We start from the raw sequence: 17,314 nt of genomic DNA on the forward strand, positions 1-17,314 counted from the left end.
GACACCCACCCACCCACCCACCCCAAACCCTCCATAAATGAATAACCGAGACTGATTCAAGAGTCCTGGACAGAAAGGAGGGGACAGAGACGGAGCCTCCTTCTTGCCTTTCAGCAACACTCTTATTAACAGCAGAAGCCAAGTACCACGATATTGCTGGACATTAGTACATTACACCTTTTCACTATTGTATTGATCTAGTGAACAGAGTCATACAATTTTTTTCATATACAGGACGTAAATTACACCAGAGAATAAACAACTTTAACATAATATTAAAGAACATGTGCAGTAGCCTTGCCCTCAAAGCATCTCTAGTTCCTTTCCTCCCATGTCATCCCACAACCACAACCTGGATTGCTTCCAAATGTTCCTCAGTCATTTTCTGCAGTTTCAGCCCATCCAGCACCAAAAAAAAACTCCTTGACAGCATTTGTATCACTACTGCACCCCAAAAACGTTTAGAAATAGTGATTGTCCAGGACCATTCAGAAATAGATGTTTGCTGTCCTCAACTTCCTATGCATCACAACTACATGAACCAGTTTAGTATAAATATAATAGAAGTACATCTCTGCTCTGGTAATCTTCCAAATTAGCCACATTTATTTGGAGCTATGTGCTCGAATGGTGTCTCTCTACCTCCACGAGGTAGGGGTAAGGTCTAAATACACTCTACCGTCCCAGAGCCCCACTTGTGGGATTTCACTGGATATGTTATTGTATGTGCTCGAATGGTGTAATGAGTTTCTTCATTTAATCTATGTCCTCTATCTCTTACACCCCTCTCACTATCACTCTTTTCTACACGCAGAAAACATCTCTTGTGCTTCTACATACACAATTCAGCCATTTAATTAACAAGTTCCAGTTCTAATAATTCTTCAATTACTAACACTCATATTAAAACTGTATGTACTACACCATGGATCCGATCAATTGGAAAGTTGAATTCAACATGGTCAGAATTAAATGCCTTTATCACATCTTGTCACACATGCAATATTTGTTGTCAACAAAAGCGATATTCCAACCTTATAGCATGTTGACTCCCAATTCTTTCCTTTTTTTCTTTTTTGGAATATGAAATTTATAGCAGTCAAAACTAATAATTGAGGAAAATTAGCTTCTCACAAAGAAGGGCTGTATGTGTATGCTTAACATACTGATTGCTGATCAGCAAAGAATGCAGCCATGCAGAATAAAATCATAATAGCATCACTTCGCTAGTAAGTGAAGCTTCGTTCAAGAAGGAGAATGAAATTCTAGCTTCCAATAGTATCCAAGCTGCTATCATGGATTTGGGAGCTTGCCAACATCCTTCAAGAAATTAAGGAACCTTAAGTTATCAATTCAGGAAGACTTGAAGGGCTATAGTATGCTTAAGGGAAGTGCAAACGGAGAGGACCAAAGTTCTCACTAAGAACAAGAAATAGCGAAGGCACAAACCTACTTTATTTCCATTTTCAAGCTAGAGTAAACTTTAACGCTTCAGCTGATAACAAGTAAAATGACTCTTCTTTGATGTTCTACCAACAGAGTTCCATGTATATTTCGTCAACCACTATTCAACTCCCCATACATAGGTTCAATTGACTGCTTAAGATTCTGACCTTTTTCATCAATATAGTACTAGCTATCATCATGACACTTCCTAGACTATGCTCATTTTACTTCCTTTTCACTGTAAGCAATTCTTCCATCACAACAATTCCCATCAATATCGTGTATGTCCATAACCTCTACATTCATCCAATGCGGGCTTGCCCAAGTGGCAACACTAAGCTGATGGTCCTTGAGGCATTAGGTCCTATGCTTTTGAAGTCTTCTATCCCTATTAGAGATCCATATGCAAGTACACAATATGAAGAACTTCTAGTACTTTTCATTTTTTGGTTTTTTTTGGCAAAACCTGAGAAGAATTTAAACGGAACCTATTGGTGAGGATCATGTAGCCGACCCAACTTGTTTGTGACTGAGGCGTTATTATTGTTGTATAAATTCTTTCCTTCCATGCATAACATTGCTAAAGCATACAATTCATTGATTGAACCTATTTTGAAAGAGTAGCATATATATATTCATTGACTGAACCTATTTTCCTCCAAATGGACTACTAGTCTCATCGGCTTTCTTCTCTCTCACACACAGTCCTTTTCCTGTATTTGGCTTACTTACCAAATACCAATTCAATGTAGAACAGTGAATAATTCAAATCGCCAGCAGCTACACAGTTCAACATTTCAAATAAATATCAAACAAATAAAACTGGTATCGGCAACACTACAAATGTTCGCAACCCTAACTCAATGCTTTCTTCTTGTTAATAATTCACTCAAAACAACAGAATTTCAAAAACTAACTAAATTCACAAAATTAAAACACAGAACACTGCCAAAATTAAGTCATTGCTCTATCAATAAGCTCAAACAAAATCAACACAAACAATCAGACGGAATTAGAAAATTACTGGATGCATAGATGGCGATAGCGACAGCGATAACTTTCCTTCCTTCTTCACTAAAAAAACAAAATCAAATCACAATGTGGATTAGAAAATGCTTCAAATGATTTTACAACGCATTTACGCATCACACGAGCTATTATGAATACGAAAAATCAGACAAACATAGGAAAAACATAAAAATAGAGAGATAATTACAGAAATGGAGCGGAGGTGATTGAAAAAAGTGAAAATTGTTGAATTTTGAGTGATAACAGACTTCCATAGTCTTCGTCGGAATCTTCGTCGGAGTCGGAGTTAAACGTCGAGCATCGGAGGAGCTACTGATTGAGAATCGGAAAATGAGCGGCGGTTGTTATAGAGAGGAGAACACCTCGGGGATAGTGATTTTGGACATAGCGTTGGCGTTTGTGATTATGCAATTGGATTAATATATTCTAATTCCTGTTTCGTTCTAAAATAAGTGTCACCTCGATAAAAATTGTATTCATTAAAATGTTATTAATAAATATAATAATTTACTAAATTATTTTTATGTGATAAAAATTGAAATTTACTAAGAGATAGAATCAAAATATATAGCTCTTTCTTTTTATTTATGAGCCATTATTTGATTTGGTACGTTATTTAAAAAGAATAAATATTTAAATTTGTAATTTAAAATAATTTTTAAATATTTATGTTGTTGTAAGTCATTTTATTAAGGATAAAATAAGAATTTTGAAGTTAATTTCTAATTATAATAAAATTACTTTCTTTTGAAAATGAACTAAAAATCAGGGGTGTCACGTAAAATGAAATATTTTTTATTTGAATAACTGAGGTGACACTTATCTTATGCTAACAATTATACAACCACCAAAGACTAGAGTAGGATTCTTCATATTTATGCGCGTCTTCAAGTCATTTTTAACATGATAAATATAGTAAATTGAGTCGATATAATTTTTAATATCTTTATGGTTATTCCGACGAATTATTAGTTTGATATCAATTGTCAAGCTTATCCAGCTTTAAAATATTTTTAACATTGTGTCATATTGCGTGCTTTGGACTAAGCCCACATATATTCCCAAAAGGTCATTAAGAGTGCACCTTATGTGTAGCTTTTAAGTTGTTTCAAATAAACTTTATCTCTTATAAGTTAAGTTTCTTGCTTTTTTAGTATTTTTTTTATTTTAAAAAAATATTTATTTATTTTTAGTTATTCTATAATATTTCATATAACTTGTTTAACACAATACGATTCAAAAAAATATTTTGATACATTATATTATACGCATTTTAAATTTAAAATCATAAAATTCAACAAAAATGCTTTAACCAAACTTTTTGCCAACACCATTCGATTTGCTATCTCTGCCATTTATTTTAGCACTTAAATTAAAGAAAATCAAAATTGTAAGTCAAATTCTAATGGTAAATATCATTTATTTTTTTAGTATATACTACATTCACTATTATAAATCGTGACATATGCACGATACACCAAGCAATTATATATTGCCTTGTATTAATAAAAAAAAAAAAGTTAACATGCACCTAACTAACCAAAAGAAATTTGTAACATAAAAATAAAAACAATTGAATACGTAACACCAATGGAATTACGTATCAACAAACCTAATTTAAGTATACTGATAATGTAAAAATTTATGATTACACTATTAGTGTATATAATTAGTTACGAGGACGAGTGTGTTCTGGATTAGAAGTTCCTGTGACGACTCTAGCAACATCCATGGCACTCGCCTCGGGCTTTTTCTTGGAATACAAGGTCAAATACGCAATCGACATTACTATAGCAAGGCCGCCAACGACGGCTTTAGCTGGGCAAAATGGCATCTTACGTGTTTGGTTGAGCACTTCTGTGTTCATGTTAGCTGGTGAAGGCAATTTTGGTGACGTTTGGTTTCCTGTGGTCGCGGCTGTCGCTGCCATGGAAACTTGTTGCCCCATTGACGGTGGTGGTGCCGCCATACCGGGAGCCCTAATGGAGGTGTGTGGCTGCCCTGGTGGTGGCGCTGCCCTTACTCCGGCTGACTTCATGTTTTCTTGTCCAACCATATTTTTTGTTTTGAGTAAGTTTTTTAAATTATTATTTTTTTATTGTTGAAATTAAAAGTGATTTTTTTAGGAATATAAATAGTGGAAATGTGAAAAGTTTGACAAATGTTTAATGGATTGGATTTGTTAGGTTGAATTCTTTGTGAGAGCATTAAAATAGGATTTGTTGAAGACTTTTGGCTTAACCTTTTTCATAGTACTCTTAAGTGGTTTTCAATAAAGAAAGACTCCTCAAAAATAGAAAGAAAATGAGAGGCCAACTAAAATATAATGTAACAAAAAATATATATTGTATAGTTATGAAAGTTGTATACTTATTAATTAGTCCTATAGTTATTGTAAAAACTAACTTCATTAATTAGTTATTGCTATAAAAATTAAAGTTGTGTTTGGAGTTTAGACATCGAGAAAACAAAGTTTTTAGTTGCGACTTGCGAGAGAAATAGATACATACGAATTCACTTGGATATATAGTGTATCTGAAACAAATTACATTTAATTTTGACCACGTATATTCAAGTATTTATACATGTATCTGAGAACAAAAAATCTAGCATGAATAATAATTTTAACAACTCACGGAAAGACACGTAATTAGGCCCTAAACTACAGGCCCATTAATCTATTGGACACTATAATTTCAGGCCCATTAAAAGGCAAGAACGTTATCCAGTAATACTAGTCTGTAGTCTGTACTCTTCTTCTTCGTGGAGTTCCAAAGCTCCACAAAAATTTTGGCTTCAATTTGAGCTTTGCCCTATTCCGATGAAATATTCATCCAAGTGATTTAAGGTGAAATCCAAAACTTCCCATAATGCAATTTCAATTTTAGTTTTTTTCATTTTTGTTGTATTTTACTTTGGTTTAGCACCATTTTTTGGAGCTATAATTTAATTGGGATATGAATATTTTTGGGCTGATTTTGAGGCATTTGGATAAATTTAGCTTGTGGGGTTTTGTTATCTTGATTGAAATTCAGTTTAACATGAAAAAAAAAAATTCTTGAAGAGGGAAAGTTCATTTTGTGTATTAAAATGTATAGATTTCTGTTGTTCCCTTTTCCTACCTGTGCTATCACCATCTACTTAACTAGGTGTGTTTTAATATATAGATGGTGATAGTTGGATGTGAAACTCGCAAAGAAAGTGTTAGTTCAGGTGTGATTTTGACCATTATCTCTATTTTTATAATTAGTGCTCTCTATCTGCTACCTATTGCATGGTTTGTTAGGGGGTTATGAGTTATCTATAATTGAGTAGTTTACTATTTTAATTTTCCTTGAGTTGTTGAAGCTTGTATTCTGCTTTAAGGGAGCATTATGACTTAGCTCATGTGTGTTTAGGGGGATAGATTTTAATTCATTCAATCTCTCCCTTTTACAAATTAAATTGTGGCTAGCTCGAGTTGGTTCAAGTTTAATTCAGACAAATTTTGAGGATTTGCATTGATAATCGTAAGTTACACTAGGATTAAAAGTTAGACGTGAATGTTGATATGTCATAGTACATAAGCTATACTTATGTAAACTTCTATAGTTATCCAAGTCAAGTTTATTATATGAACGGAAATGGTATGACACAAACGCAAAACATGTTATTTCCAAAAGCAAGTGTGATTTGTCTCTATGCCTGCACCTAACAAGAATTTGATGTGAGCCTAACTAGCTTTCTGGTTGCAGAATGGATTGCGTCTGTCTACACTCTCAACTCACTACCACAGTTTTGGTGCATAGCAAAGGGAGAAGTCAACCGCCTAAATTCAGAATTTTGAGATGCAATCCCCAGCTGAATTTAAGTTCACTCGATTCTTTGAAGGTTTGCCAATTCTAACTTGCATTATATTGCTTAGTAATAAACTATTATTTCACATTATTACCACTGAATAGATAGTGAGGATTCATGTAACCGACCCCAACTAGCTTGGGATTGAGGCGGAGTTGGGATTAAAGAGCTGTTTGTTTTTCTAGTGGCAATGTTTTAATTTGGAATTTTCTTTTAATGCTATGTCCCGGAAAACAGTGTGAGTACATTGTTTTGTCTGAAAGACTTATCAGCCCCGTACATCATTTTTGTTTTAAAAAAATGATTCTTATCCTAGTACATACATTGAAGTGGCTAATTTTCTAATTCCAGACGCCCCAACCTACTCTGAAGGGGAGGGGGGAATAGAAAGGTCCTTCCAAGATCTAGGGTGAGTAGGTGTAATAAAATAGAATGAAACGCCTTTCTTTTATACAACAAAGCAAAATGAGGTTGTAATGTAATGGAGGTGATTAGGCTGTAGTTAAGCTCTGTATTGACGTTAAATTCATCATATTTGAGAGATTACCACGTTGTCCTTATCTATAAATTGTTGCCTAGTTCACTATGATAACATACTATTTTATCCCATTATATTTTAGATTGAAGTATCTTTTTTTTGATTGTTTAGGTAAATATTTACCACCATGATATCAGCTTTGTTTGTGAAATAACTGAAATGTATCTATTAGTGCTTGTGAAGTGTTTCTAATTCTCATATCTTATGCTTTTGGTTCAAGATTATTCGAGCTAGATACTTAAGTTTGTTCGAGATAGAAACAATTTTCTTCTTTTACATCAGAACAGACATTGTACTAGCTCCTTATGTTCATAGTTTTGTGGTTTGGAAGTCATAAGTCAACCATAATAGGTACAGTGTGGTGATCAAAAGATAACTTTGGCTATGATCCGTAAATGATGTATAGTGCTTTAGCTATTATGTGTGTTCCTATCCTGCTTTAGCTGTCAAGTAACTCTAGCGGGTGGTATTGATAATCGATCCCTCACTTGGATCTTTTTTCCTTTTCTTTCATATAACTAGCCTTTGGTGAACCATTGGTTTATGTCAAATCATGAGTCTTTTCTTCTGCAATTAGAGGGTAAAAGGATTTGCTTATGAGTTGATTCTATCCTTTTCTTATTTTTGAAATAAAACTCGTGTCTGATCCTGTTTGCAGCAAACTTGCAGTGGGGTGACACTTGAATTGAAGCTTAGAAGGCCGTCAGAGAAGTTATGTCCTGTCCAAACTGCTGGTATTAGATGTGATCATCCACAAAATGCAGATTTGCCTCGTTACTATTCAAGAAAAGAAAAGAAGCCCTTCCCAATACCTATTGTGGAGCTACGGAGAGCTGCCAGGGATAGAATGAAAAATCGACTACCTAAAAGACGTGTGCCTCCACCTAAGATCGGATTAGTTATCAAAAGTCTAGTTCCTGCTGCGTACAATGTGTTCAACACACGAATGACAGTGATTAACAATCTCAAGCGGCTCTTGAAAGTAGTAACTGTTAATGGCTGCAAGTAATTCTCTTCCTGATCTTGACTTATTAGTATATGATTAGTGTTTCAAAAGGCACTAGGCTTCAAGGCAATTCTTTCCAGTGCCCTAAGCTTTTAATTAGGAAACTGCAAATTGTTGTTCTTGAATCTGTATGAAATGCTTCCAGAAGTTCTAGTTCGTATTCAGCGATAATTCAAAGAAGTGTGACACAGTTAACATCTTGTGCCAATTTCGCAGGTGGTGTAATGAAATCCATGTGGGACCTGTTGGGCATCCGTTCAAGTCATGTAGAGGATCACAAGCTTCGCAACGTAAAGGACATCACGAGTGGGGAAAGGCAGTTCTTGAAGACATAATAGTGCCACTTGAATCCTACCATCTATACGATCGCCTAGGGAAACGTATTTCACACGAGGAGAGATTTTCTATCCCTCGAATCCCTGCAATAGTGGAGCTTTGTATCCAAGCAGGCGTTGATTTACCTGAATATCCTACAAAAAGGAGAAGAAAGCCAATCATATGGACCGGAAAAAAAGAATTTGTTGATGCAGATGAAAGCGAATTGCCTGATCCCGAACCAGAATCTCCAAAACCACCAATTCTAGCCGAGATACCCGATCCAGAGGTAGAACCACCATCAAGCACTGAAGAAACAATATTGCTTGCTGAAGAAACACTCGTAGCGTGGGAAAAAATGAGGGCCGGAGCCAATAAGCTGATAAAGATGTATCCAGTAAGAGTTTGTGGATACTGTCCAGAAGTTCATGTTGGTCCAAGTGGACACAAAGCACAAAACTGTGGAGCTCACAAGCATCAACAACGAAACGGGCAACATGGTTGGCAGACAGCAGTGCTAGACGACTTAATACCACCAAGATACGTGTGGCATGTACCCGATGTAGCTCAACCGTTGCAACGAGAGCTTCGGAGCTTCTATGGACAAGCTCCTGCAGTGGTAGAAATATGTGTACAGGCTGGTGCTGAAGTCCCTGAGCAATATAAGCCAACTATGAGGTTTGATGTGGGGATTCCTAACAGTATCAAAGAAGCAGAAATGGTTGTTTGATTGATAGTGGTTGGAATGTATAAGAGCAATTATGTAATGTATTTATCCTAAAGATTGAAAACCAACTATCTGAAGGAAAATAGCAAGTTCCAAATTCCGTCTCGATAGGACATGTATTTCTATTACTCTGAAATTCATAAATATAGTAGTTAAAGGTAGGGTTACCATTATCCTTTTTTATAGTGGCGAATCTTGTATGTGTTCCTAATCAAAGGAACTTGTCCATTTTCGAGGTCAGTACTTGAGGTATAGCAAGTTTATTCGTACCCTTTAACACCAGCTTTGAATCCAACCAATATGATAAATAGAAGTACAAAGTTAAAATGATCGCTAACAAATTAGGACATTACTTATTGATTTGATATAAATATCGAGTTTTTCTTAACGAGTTACTTTGGACATCTCCCTTTTGGTAGAGATATATATGAGGAATGGCTGGTTGTGATGATTTTTACTATTTATTATATTATTATTATTACTATTGGTAAGAAGCAAAAAATGATTGTTTGATACTCTTCTATTTTCTTGGTTTTTCTTTTAGTTGTGAAGAACATGACTAAAACATGAATTTAATTAAACTATAAACATACAACTTTTGTAAAATTAAATAGAGAAGAAAATGCATTCAAAGGGCGTGAGCTAGTGGTCGATTCACGGTTATAAAAAGAAAAAAAGATTCCGTTGCCGGGACTTGAACCCGGGTCTCTCGGGTGAGAGCCGAGTATCCTAACCAACTAGACTACAACGGATTTGTATTCTTGTTTTAACCTAAAACTTATTTATTATAATATTAGTCATGTATTTAGTCCAAACAAAAGTCACCTGGCAAAAACGCAACGGAATAAAGGTCAAATATACCCTTTTACCATTAAAAAATAGTTTAAATATATCTATCGTAATATTTTTAGTCTAAATATATCATCATTGTTATACTTTTGGCCCAAATATAAACCTCCCAATACACTTAACACAAAGTTGCCCTTAATTTTGACGAAATGACATGTGGCAAGTTCAAAATCAAATGATCCTCTTCTAATTTTAATACCCAATTCATTTAGAAACCCACAATGTTGTAATGAAAAGTTCAGACAAATTACATTAAAATAAAACTTTTTATAAGATGTATAGATTGTTATTTGTCTCCAAAGGTGTTCAATAATAGTCAACGTTCAAGATTTTAAGTTAGTGAATACGAAATATCATCAAACACGCCATCAATTTGTAGTTAAGGCTTGACAATTAAACACTTTTTGTCATAGTAATATATAAGGTAAATAATCCAAAATATTTTCTTTATATATATATATTAAATCTTGAATCTCCAGTAAAATTTCTAGCTTCGCAACTCCTTAGCAGGGATTTCTAAAAGAAAAAAGTGCAAGAATATCCCATTTATTTTTCCCATTGGGTTGAGGAGATTCAAAAACTAGTATAAATACAAACAATAAATTATTTTTACCTTAGTACATATTCATAATTTTTTAATAAATAGATTCAAATGAATATCCCATTGAACTTAGCTCTACAACTATTTTCTCCCTCGACATATACAAATACTAGGTAATGAACTGATAAGAAGGATTGTTTAAAGGACATTTTCTTTGCCTAAAGGACTATAGGACGTAGACCATTTAAGTCATCGTGATTTATTAAAATATGCAATTAAATTGTTACAAGCCTAATTTCTTAGTACAACAACATACATTGTATAATCACACAAAGTAGAGCCTACAAAGGATAGAATATGCGCAGACCTTACCCTTATAGCTCAAGAAAACAAGCCTAATTTCTTAATACATCGACAACATACCTAGTAAAGTCCTGCAGAGAGTCTAAGGAGAGTAGAGTATATAAAAACCTTACCCCTACCCCAAATAGGTTAGTTTCCGATAAATCCTCTGCTTTAAAAAAAAGCTTGTTTTCTTAGTACAACAACACACACAGTGTAGTCCTATAAAGTGGAGTCTGGGGAAGGTAAAATGTACACAAACCTTACTCCTATCTCAGAAGTAAAGAGGTTGTTCCCGATAAAGCCTCGGCTCAAAGAAACAAGCTTTATTTCTTAATGAGAAACAATAAACAATCCAAAGAAGAAATGGATGCAGGCAGGTTATGCAAAACATAAAAGCAGCAGTATTTTTTATAAATAAAAGTAGGATTTTCACTTCAACTGTGCTGTCAAAAGCTCAAAGCCAATACTTTCTCTAGCCATAGCAGCAGTTTTCTTTCTTTTGTTTTCAACAGTGCAAATAACAGAGTTTATAATCTAGTGATATCAAAGTACCACATTAGGATATAATGATGTCTTATAGCTTTGGCAGTGATTTTATGATGTCGCGGCACAACTAATTCTTGGTACCAATATCCTTAATGGCATTAATCTGCTCTTCGCCCATCGCAGACATAACAGACACCACGAGATCCTTTCCTTCCTGGAACCCATCTTTAACCTACGTAAGGTAAAACAAAAAAGCTCAGCCACTGGGAGTGCCTTTGATACTGTACGATAAGATATAGTTGTAAGAAAAATGACTTGCGCCGGTAAGTTCAAGAAGTCATTATTCCCTTTGATACTGTATGATAAGATATTAGGAACGTTCTTTCCCGTGTTGTCCAAAGTTCATACCTGCTTCAGCAGACTTTCATCGGTGGGAAGCCGGAGGTCATCCTTGGTGTTTCCACTTTCAGTAAGAAGGGAGACCTAAGAAAACAAAACGAACAAATTGCCACAAGAAAGAATCAGCCAAAGAAACCTCTAGCTTTGAAAACAGAACTTCAAGGGAAAGGAACATGGCAAAAAAAAATATTGCCTCACTTTGATATTCAAGTTATTTTCTACTATCACTTGCCTGCCATTAATCAATTTGATCTTACTAACACCTAAAAAAGTATCATTTCGTAATTTCTTCTTTTTACACACTACCATAATGTGATATCAACCAGTTTCACCATACCAATTTGAGCTTAAGAAAATGATGAAGATTGAAGTTTTCATGGTGAAAAAAATGATTAACCAAAAGGCTAACCAAATGAAGACCTATGTTGCTCGAACTTCCAAAAGTAGTGCGGCAACATTTTTGGAGAGTCTGAGCAACATAGATGAAGCCTATAAAATACTTTTGACGTACTACAATATATGTTATAGAAACTTAGTTAAGGTCTCTGTTTATTTTGCTGACATAATTCGCAATAAATAACTTAATTGGTGGCTTTCAAGAATACGAAGCATTTGTGTGTCTATGCATATGAGTGTGTGTATTACAAGGAAGAAAGGAATAGAACCCACCATAGACGCATCATTTGGATTATGCTCAAAATAAAAACTGAACCTTATGCAAAAACAGGTGGATTAAAAACTCAAGAAATCTCAGTCGTTGATATTCATCTAAACCGGTCTGCCATAAAATCTCAGTCATAAAAAACAATGTGGTTATGTTTAGTTTTTCTCTTTTTGCTCCAGGTAGAGTAGAGTGACTGTTCCACTTCACATAAGTGGTAAAAGAAAACTTACAAAACCATCTTCAGAGATGTCAATCAGCTGATAGTCGGTACGGTTGACATGTGGCACCTGAGAAAAACATGTACAAAACAGAAAAAATGAAACTTCCATTGCTGGTAAACCAAACATACAACAGTAGAAACAAAAAGACGGCAAAGAAACACTTCATTACGTCACAATTGTGGGAGGATGGAACGATATCTTCGAGTTTCTTTCCATTGAAAATGTCAATTGCCACAAAGTGACATTTAGCATGTCCGTGCTTTCCAGTTTTTGAAGTGGAGACCTCAACAACCTGCTCAAGATTATCATAATAAAACTCAAGAACCTTCTTTGAAGAGCCATGCATCCAAAACTAGACCAGTAAATGAATACACAAGGTTGCAACGAAAAGAATAAAAACAAAATTACAAATAACTCAAGACTTGTTAATACTGCTATACTATCTTGTTAGTCTTTTTTCATGAACTTTAAACCCTGAATATCTTCCGTAATTAGACCATTCAGCTTGTATATTGTCGGAAGGTCCATTATCACCTAGGAGCATGAGAAATATTGAGATATTATATCCTCTTTGACAACCTTCTCCAGACAATGCGAGGCAGTTCCAAGTTCAGGCAAAGCCATGATTAATTATTAGGATGGTATTTGAATGAACAAATGATATATATACATTACAAAGAGTCATCGGACAGAGAAAGTTTATTATCTTGAGAGCAAGGGATTCAATGTGTTCAGCAGATAATAAATTTGAGTTCCGATCAACTGCCTTGCTCCACTTGGCTATATCCAGCCCTGGAAATGCCAAGACTCCCTTGAAAAAATTGTCCCTTTTTCTTAAAAAAGTTTTAAATCTAGTCAATTAGCTTAAGACACCCTTTTTCTTCTACCAGTAAATAGATCTAACAATCAACAAAAGGAAGATCCAGAAGAAACTCTGACCAATCAGATGCAGAAAACATCACAGGCTGGCAGAGGCAGAGTCCCATACTGGATTCATCTGAACCAGTATTTCCTTTGCGATGATAAATTTATGTGAAAAAATCTATGAAATTTGCAACAAATAGTAGATATGAATCCATAACTAAGAATCTTCAAGGTTGAACTCATAAAACTTAAATCCTGGATCCGCCTCTTTATAGGCACAAATATATGAAATAGAAGGAGCCAAACGGGTTCATCAAGATCTGACTTTTACACACCCCTAATTCATAAAACCCCATAAAGAGATTCATAAAATATGAATTGCTAGCAAGGTGAAAGATTGTAGTATACAAAAAAGACAGGCAAAAGGGCTCAGCAAAATCTGATTTTTACACACACCCAATTCATAGAACCCCATAAAGATTCATAAAATATGAACTACTAGCAAGGTGAAATCATAAAACCAAAAAACCTTGCAGGGACGGCTTCGATTTTCTAAACTGGACAAGTTAAAGTGGACATCATTTTTTAGTAGAGTGAACAAGTAAAAGTAGACGGATTATTACAAGTTTATTTTACTAAAATCTATGGCCAAACAGGTGCAAACTCCATAAACTCCATGCCTGGTCAAACACCAATCACATAAATTAGAAACTTAGGGAGTAATAACACTAATCAATCACCAATACAAGTTCAGATTTGCAGCTTAATAAAATAAGCACACCATTTTTCTTCAATCAGCAAATACATCTAAAAAATTCAAGTTGTAATAAGATCCAGAATGAAAATCTGACCAATCAGATTCAGAAAAAAAAGAAGGCAAAAGGGTTCATCGAGATCTGATTTTTACACACACCCAATTCATAACCATTAAGATTCATAAAATATGAACTACTAGCAAGGTGAAACTTTTTAATACACAAACAAAAACAGACAAAAGGGTTCATCAAGATCTGATTTTAACACACACTCAATTCATAAAAACACATAAAGATTCATAAAATATGAACTACTAGCAAAGTGAAACTTTTTTATACAACAAAACAAGCAAAAGGGTTCATCAAGATCTGATTTTTACACACACCCAATTCATAAAAAATCATAAATATGAACTACTAGCAAGAAAAAAGACCTTGCAGGGACGGCCTTTGATAACGATGTAACCATTCTTACGGATGGTTCCAGCTTGCTGTGGGTAAGTTTTTGAGGCACCAGCATCTGCCTTTGACTCAAAATGGTGTTCTTCGTCCGACATGCTTCTCTCTCTAGGATTCCCTTTCTCTCTCTCTCTCTCTAGGATTCTTCTGCTATCTGGGGGAAAGAGCAAAAAGGACTAACACAAAATTTGAGGACCCAAACACAACAGAGGTGAAAGTATGTTTTATTCAGGGATGAAAAAAAATGTAACCCACTTTTGCATAGAAAAAATGACAAAAATAGTCCCTTGTTTTTTACGTGATGTTCAATATAGTCCGTAAGTATTTGTATATAAGTAATTTTGGTTCTTTAAATTAATGAGCTCTTTTTTTATCTTCAATAATAACAATTACATATTCAATGTAATCTCACATGTGAGTTTTACGAAGAGTAGAGTGTAGAAGATCTTACTCGAGTCAAGTAATCCATATCAAAACAAATTTAAAAGGAGAAAACATTAGTGAAGACATCACAAATAATACGAGAAATATTCTTAAGCAACATAAAGAGAATTGAGAGGCCAAAGTTTATGATAATAGTGCTAATACTATTAGTATGCAAGGAGAAACCTATTTCCCTAAACAACGGCACAGTGCTCAACTATCTACTAACTTACAACTCTAATTTGTAATCTTAATAACTTCTTATCCAATAGCATGTCCTCAGTAAGCTGGAGATATGTCATGTCATGTTTATCGCCTCTCCTCAATGCTTCTTTCCCCTATCCCTACATCTCTTAATCACACTATAACAAACTAGTCACACCTCCTCATTGGAGAATCTACATCTATCCTTCTCACAACACATCAACATCCTCATTTCCGCTACTCTTATCCTTTGAACATGAAAGTTCTGATTAGGCCAACATCCTTCACATACAATATAGTCGATCTAAGCACCATCATGTAAAACTTATATTTAAACTTTGGTGCTATATTCTTGTCACACAAGACTCTAACAATGAGCCTCTATTTCATCATCTTCACCAAAACGGGGTGTGAATTTGTCGATCTACACATCTTCTTGAATTAAAGACCCAATATACTTATCAAACTATGATTGTTAAGTTTGATCGGAAATTATAAAAAAATATCAACGCAAATTCGCATTTGAAAGTACAATTTTATAGTCTGTACTATTTTTTGTTTATTTCGGAGTCTACTGCAATTTTTGTTAATTATATTCGGTGTAATTTTTTATGATGCGGTTTCAAAAAATTCTATTATTTTTTCATCACTTTTCTGATTAAATATATTTAACCATATATCATCAAAATTACTCTAAATCATAATTTATCAATATGTCATGGACTAAAAGTGCTAGTTTCCATAAAAGTCTCATATGCTTTGAACAACAAAGAGTCCCATTAAAAAGGGGAATATGACTTTATGACCAAATTCGTGTTGAAAGGTACATATGAATATTTTAATGTTTTGTACCATCACATTTAATTTTATATCTTTGACTTTCTCTAGCCATTTAAGAATTTAATGTTACAATAATTACCTTATTTATCTCAAAGAATGAGATAATTAGTTCACCGATTTATTTTATTTGACTCATAGAATATAATTCTTAACAAGTTTTTATTAGGGATGTATTTTAATAAACTAATTTTACTAATAATATTTTGAAATTCTAAATTTGATTACTACTTTGAATAGTTAATTAAACATTAAGAGATTATTTGATATGCGAAATACAATAAGTAAAGCTATTTCAATATAACTCTTAACAAGTTTTTATTAAGGATGTATTTTAATAAACTGATTTTATTAATAATAATTTGAAATTCTAAATTTGATTACTATTTTGTATAGTTAATTAAACATTAAGAGATTATTTGATATGTGAAATAGAATAAGTTAAGTTATTTTACGAATTGAGATCGTTTATTATTAAGTTAGATATACCATCATTGTGGTACAAAGTACAAACAATGAAAAAATAATTACAAAACTATAGCTAATATTTTATATATCCAAATGATGGACATCTTTCACTAATTCTTTTTTTTTTTTGGTTAATTGAGAAAAAAAAGAATCTTGAAATTGACAACATTTATTTAATTATTTATTTTTATGATTATTGGAGAAGGAATGAGATGCCTCTAGTGAATGGACAGAACTAGTCCACATACAGATGCTAACATATCAAATCATCGACGAGGATTGTGGTGCAGTGATGAAATTGCTTCACGTTTAATTAGGATATTCGGGTTCGAACTCTGAGAATGAAGAAAATTTTATCGGAAGCACCACTTTTGAATTGTCCCTATAATATAGATCCAATTTTATTGAGAGCACCACCACTATATAAAATTTACTTTTAAATCTCGATGACACATTCTTGTTACACAACACTCCGAATTTAACCTCCATTTCATTTACCCGCTTCAAATACAACTTTATTTCCTTAAATTATAAACTCTAAATACATTAAATCCTATCAAAATACACAATACAAAATTGTGAGAAATTCCTACAAAGCTATAACAAAATTTTAGCAAAAATTACATCTCAGAAATTTACATAAAACTCCAATAAGTAAATAAAAAATAACAGAAACTACAAAATTCGAACCTCTAAATGTTAGTTTCTGCTAATTTCCTTTATGCTAACGTTCCCATCAAATCTAATATATAATGTTCAATAAATATTTGACATAGTCTAAAAATATTACTCTACCCATTTTAATTTACGTAACACATTTCAAAATTTCAAAATTCAAACAAATTTATCTTTAATCGAAATTTTTTTCATATATTTTAAAATGTAAATTATTGTAATTTAT

General features: G+C 33.6%; 3 protein-coding genes and 1 non-coding gene across 5 annotated transcripts in view; 1 reads left to right on the top strand and 3 right to left on the bottom strand.

Moving 5' to 3' along the window:
• Window positions 1-2,871, bottom strand: part of LOC102588112 (1-acyl-sn-glycerol-3-phosphate acyltransferase 1, chloroplastic) — an 8,991-nt gene extending 6,120 nt beyond the window's left edge. Inside the window, exons 1-2 of the mRNA XM_006343589.2 lie at window positions 2,663-2,871; window positions 2,471-2,520 (exon numbers count right to left, since the gene is read on the bottom strand). Coding sequence (XP_006343651.1) covers window positions 2,471-2,520; window positions 2,663-2,729 — 117 coding nt within the window. The 5' untranslated portion in view covers window positions 2,730-2,871. The remainder of the gene's footprint in view (window positions 1-2,470; window positions 2,521-2,662) is intronic.
• Window positions 2,872-5,190: 2,319 nt separating this feature from the next.
• Window positions 5,191-9,083, top strand: LOC102588430 (APO protein 2, chloroplastic). 2 transcript variants are annotated; one of them, XM_006343590.2, is made up of 4 exons: window positions 5,191-5,323; window positions 6,210-6,345; window positions 7,509-7,855; window positions 8,073-9,083. In XM_006343590.2, the coding sequence occupies exons 2-4, from the start codon at window positions 6,211-6,213 to the stop codon at window positions 8,899-8,901; spliced, it is 1,311 nt and encodes a 436-aa protein (XP_006343652.1). In that variant the 5' UTR covers window positions 5,191-5,323; window position 6,210; the 3' UTR covers window positions 8,902-9,083. The 2 variants fall into 2 exon arrangements, with proteins under 2 accessions (XP_006343652.1, XP_006343653.1); XM_006343591.2 differs by having other exon boundaries at window positions 5,216-5,323; window positions 6,196-6,345.
• A 494-nt stretch (window positions 9,084-9,577) lies between these two features.
• Window positions 9,578-9,650, bottom strand: TRNAE-CUC (transfer RNA glutamic acid (anticodon CUC)). Its single transcript has one exon. It is a non-coding gene; the product is annotated as a tRNA-Glu (tRNA).
• Window positions 9,651-11,246: 1,596 nt separating this feature from the next.
• On the bottom strand, window positions 11,247-14,579 carry LOC102577804 (eukaryotic initiation factor 5A3-like). Its single transcript, NM_001288236.1, is given in 5 exon segments — window positions 11,247-11,351; window positions 11,528-11,602; window positions 12,413-12,469; window positions 12,573-12,695; window positions 14,457-14,579. Coding segments are annotated over 5 exon segments (483 nt in total).
• Between the last annotated feature and the right edge of the window lie 2,735 nt (window positions 14,580-17,314).

The sequence above is a fragment of the Solanum tuberosum genome, unplaced genomic scaffold (assembly GCF_000226075.1).
Source record: "Solanum tuberosum cultivar DM 1-3 516 R44 unplaced genomic scaffold, SolTub_3.0 scf00047, whole genome shotgun sequence".
Lineage (NCBI taxonomy): Eukaryota > Viridiplantae > Streptophyta > Magnoliopsida > Solanales > Solanaceae > Solanum > Solanum tuberosum.

What these genes read in the sequence shown, in the direction of transcription:
- LOC102588430 (XM_006343590.2), top strand. Translation starts at nt 6,211, where the DNA reads ATGGATTGCGTCTGTCTACACTCTCAACTCACTACCACAGTTTTGGTG. An exon ending in GTTCACTCGATTCTTTGAAG is followed by an intron (nt 6,346 to 7,508) that starts GTTTGCCAATTC and finishes TCCTGTTTGCAG; the next exon opens with CAAACTTGCAGTGGGGTGAC. An exon ending in GTAACTGTTAATGGCTGCAA is followed by an intron (nt 7,856 to 8,072) that starts GTAATTCTCTTC and finishes CCAATTTCGCAG; the next exon opens with GTGGTGTAATGAAATCCATG.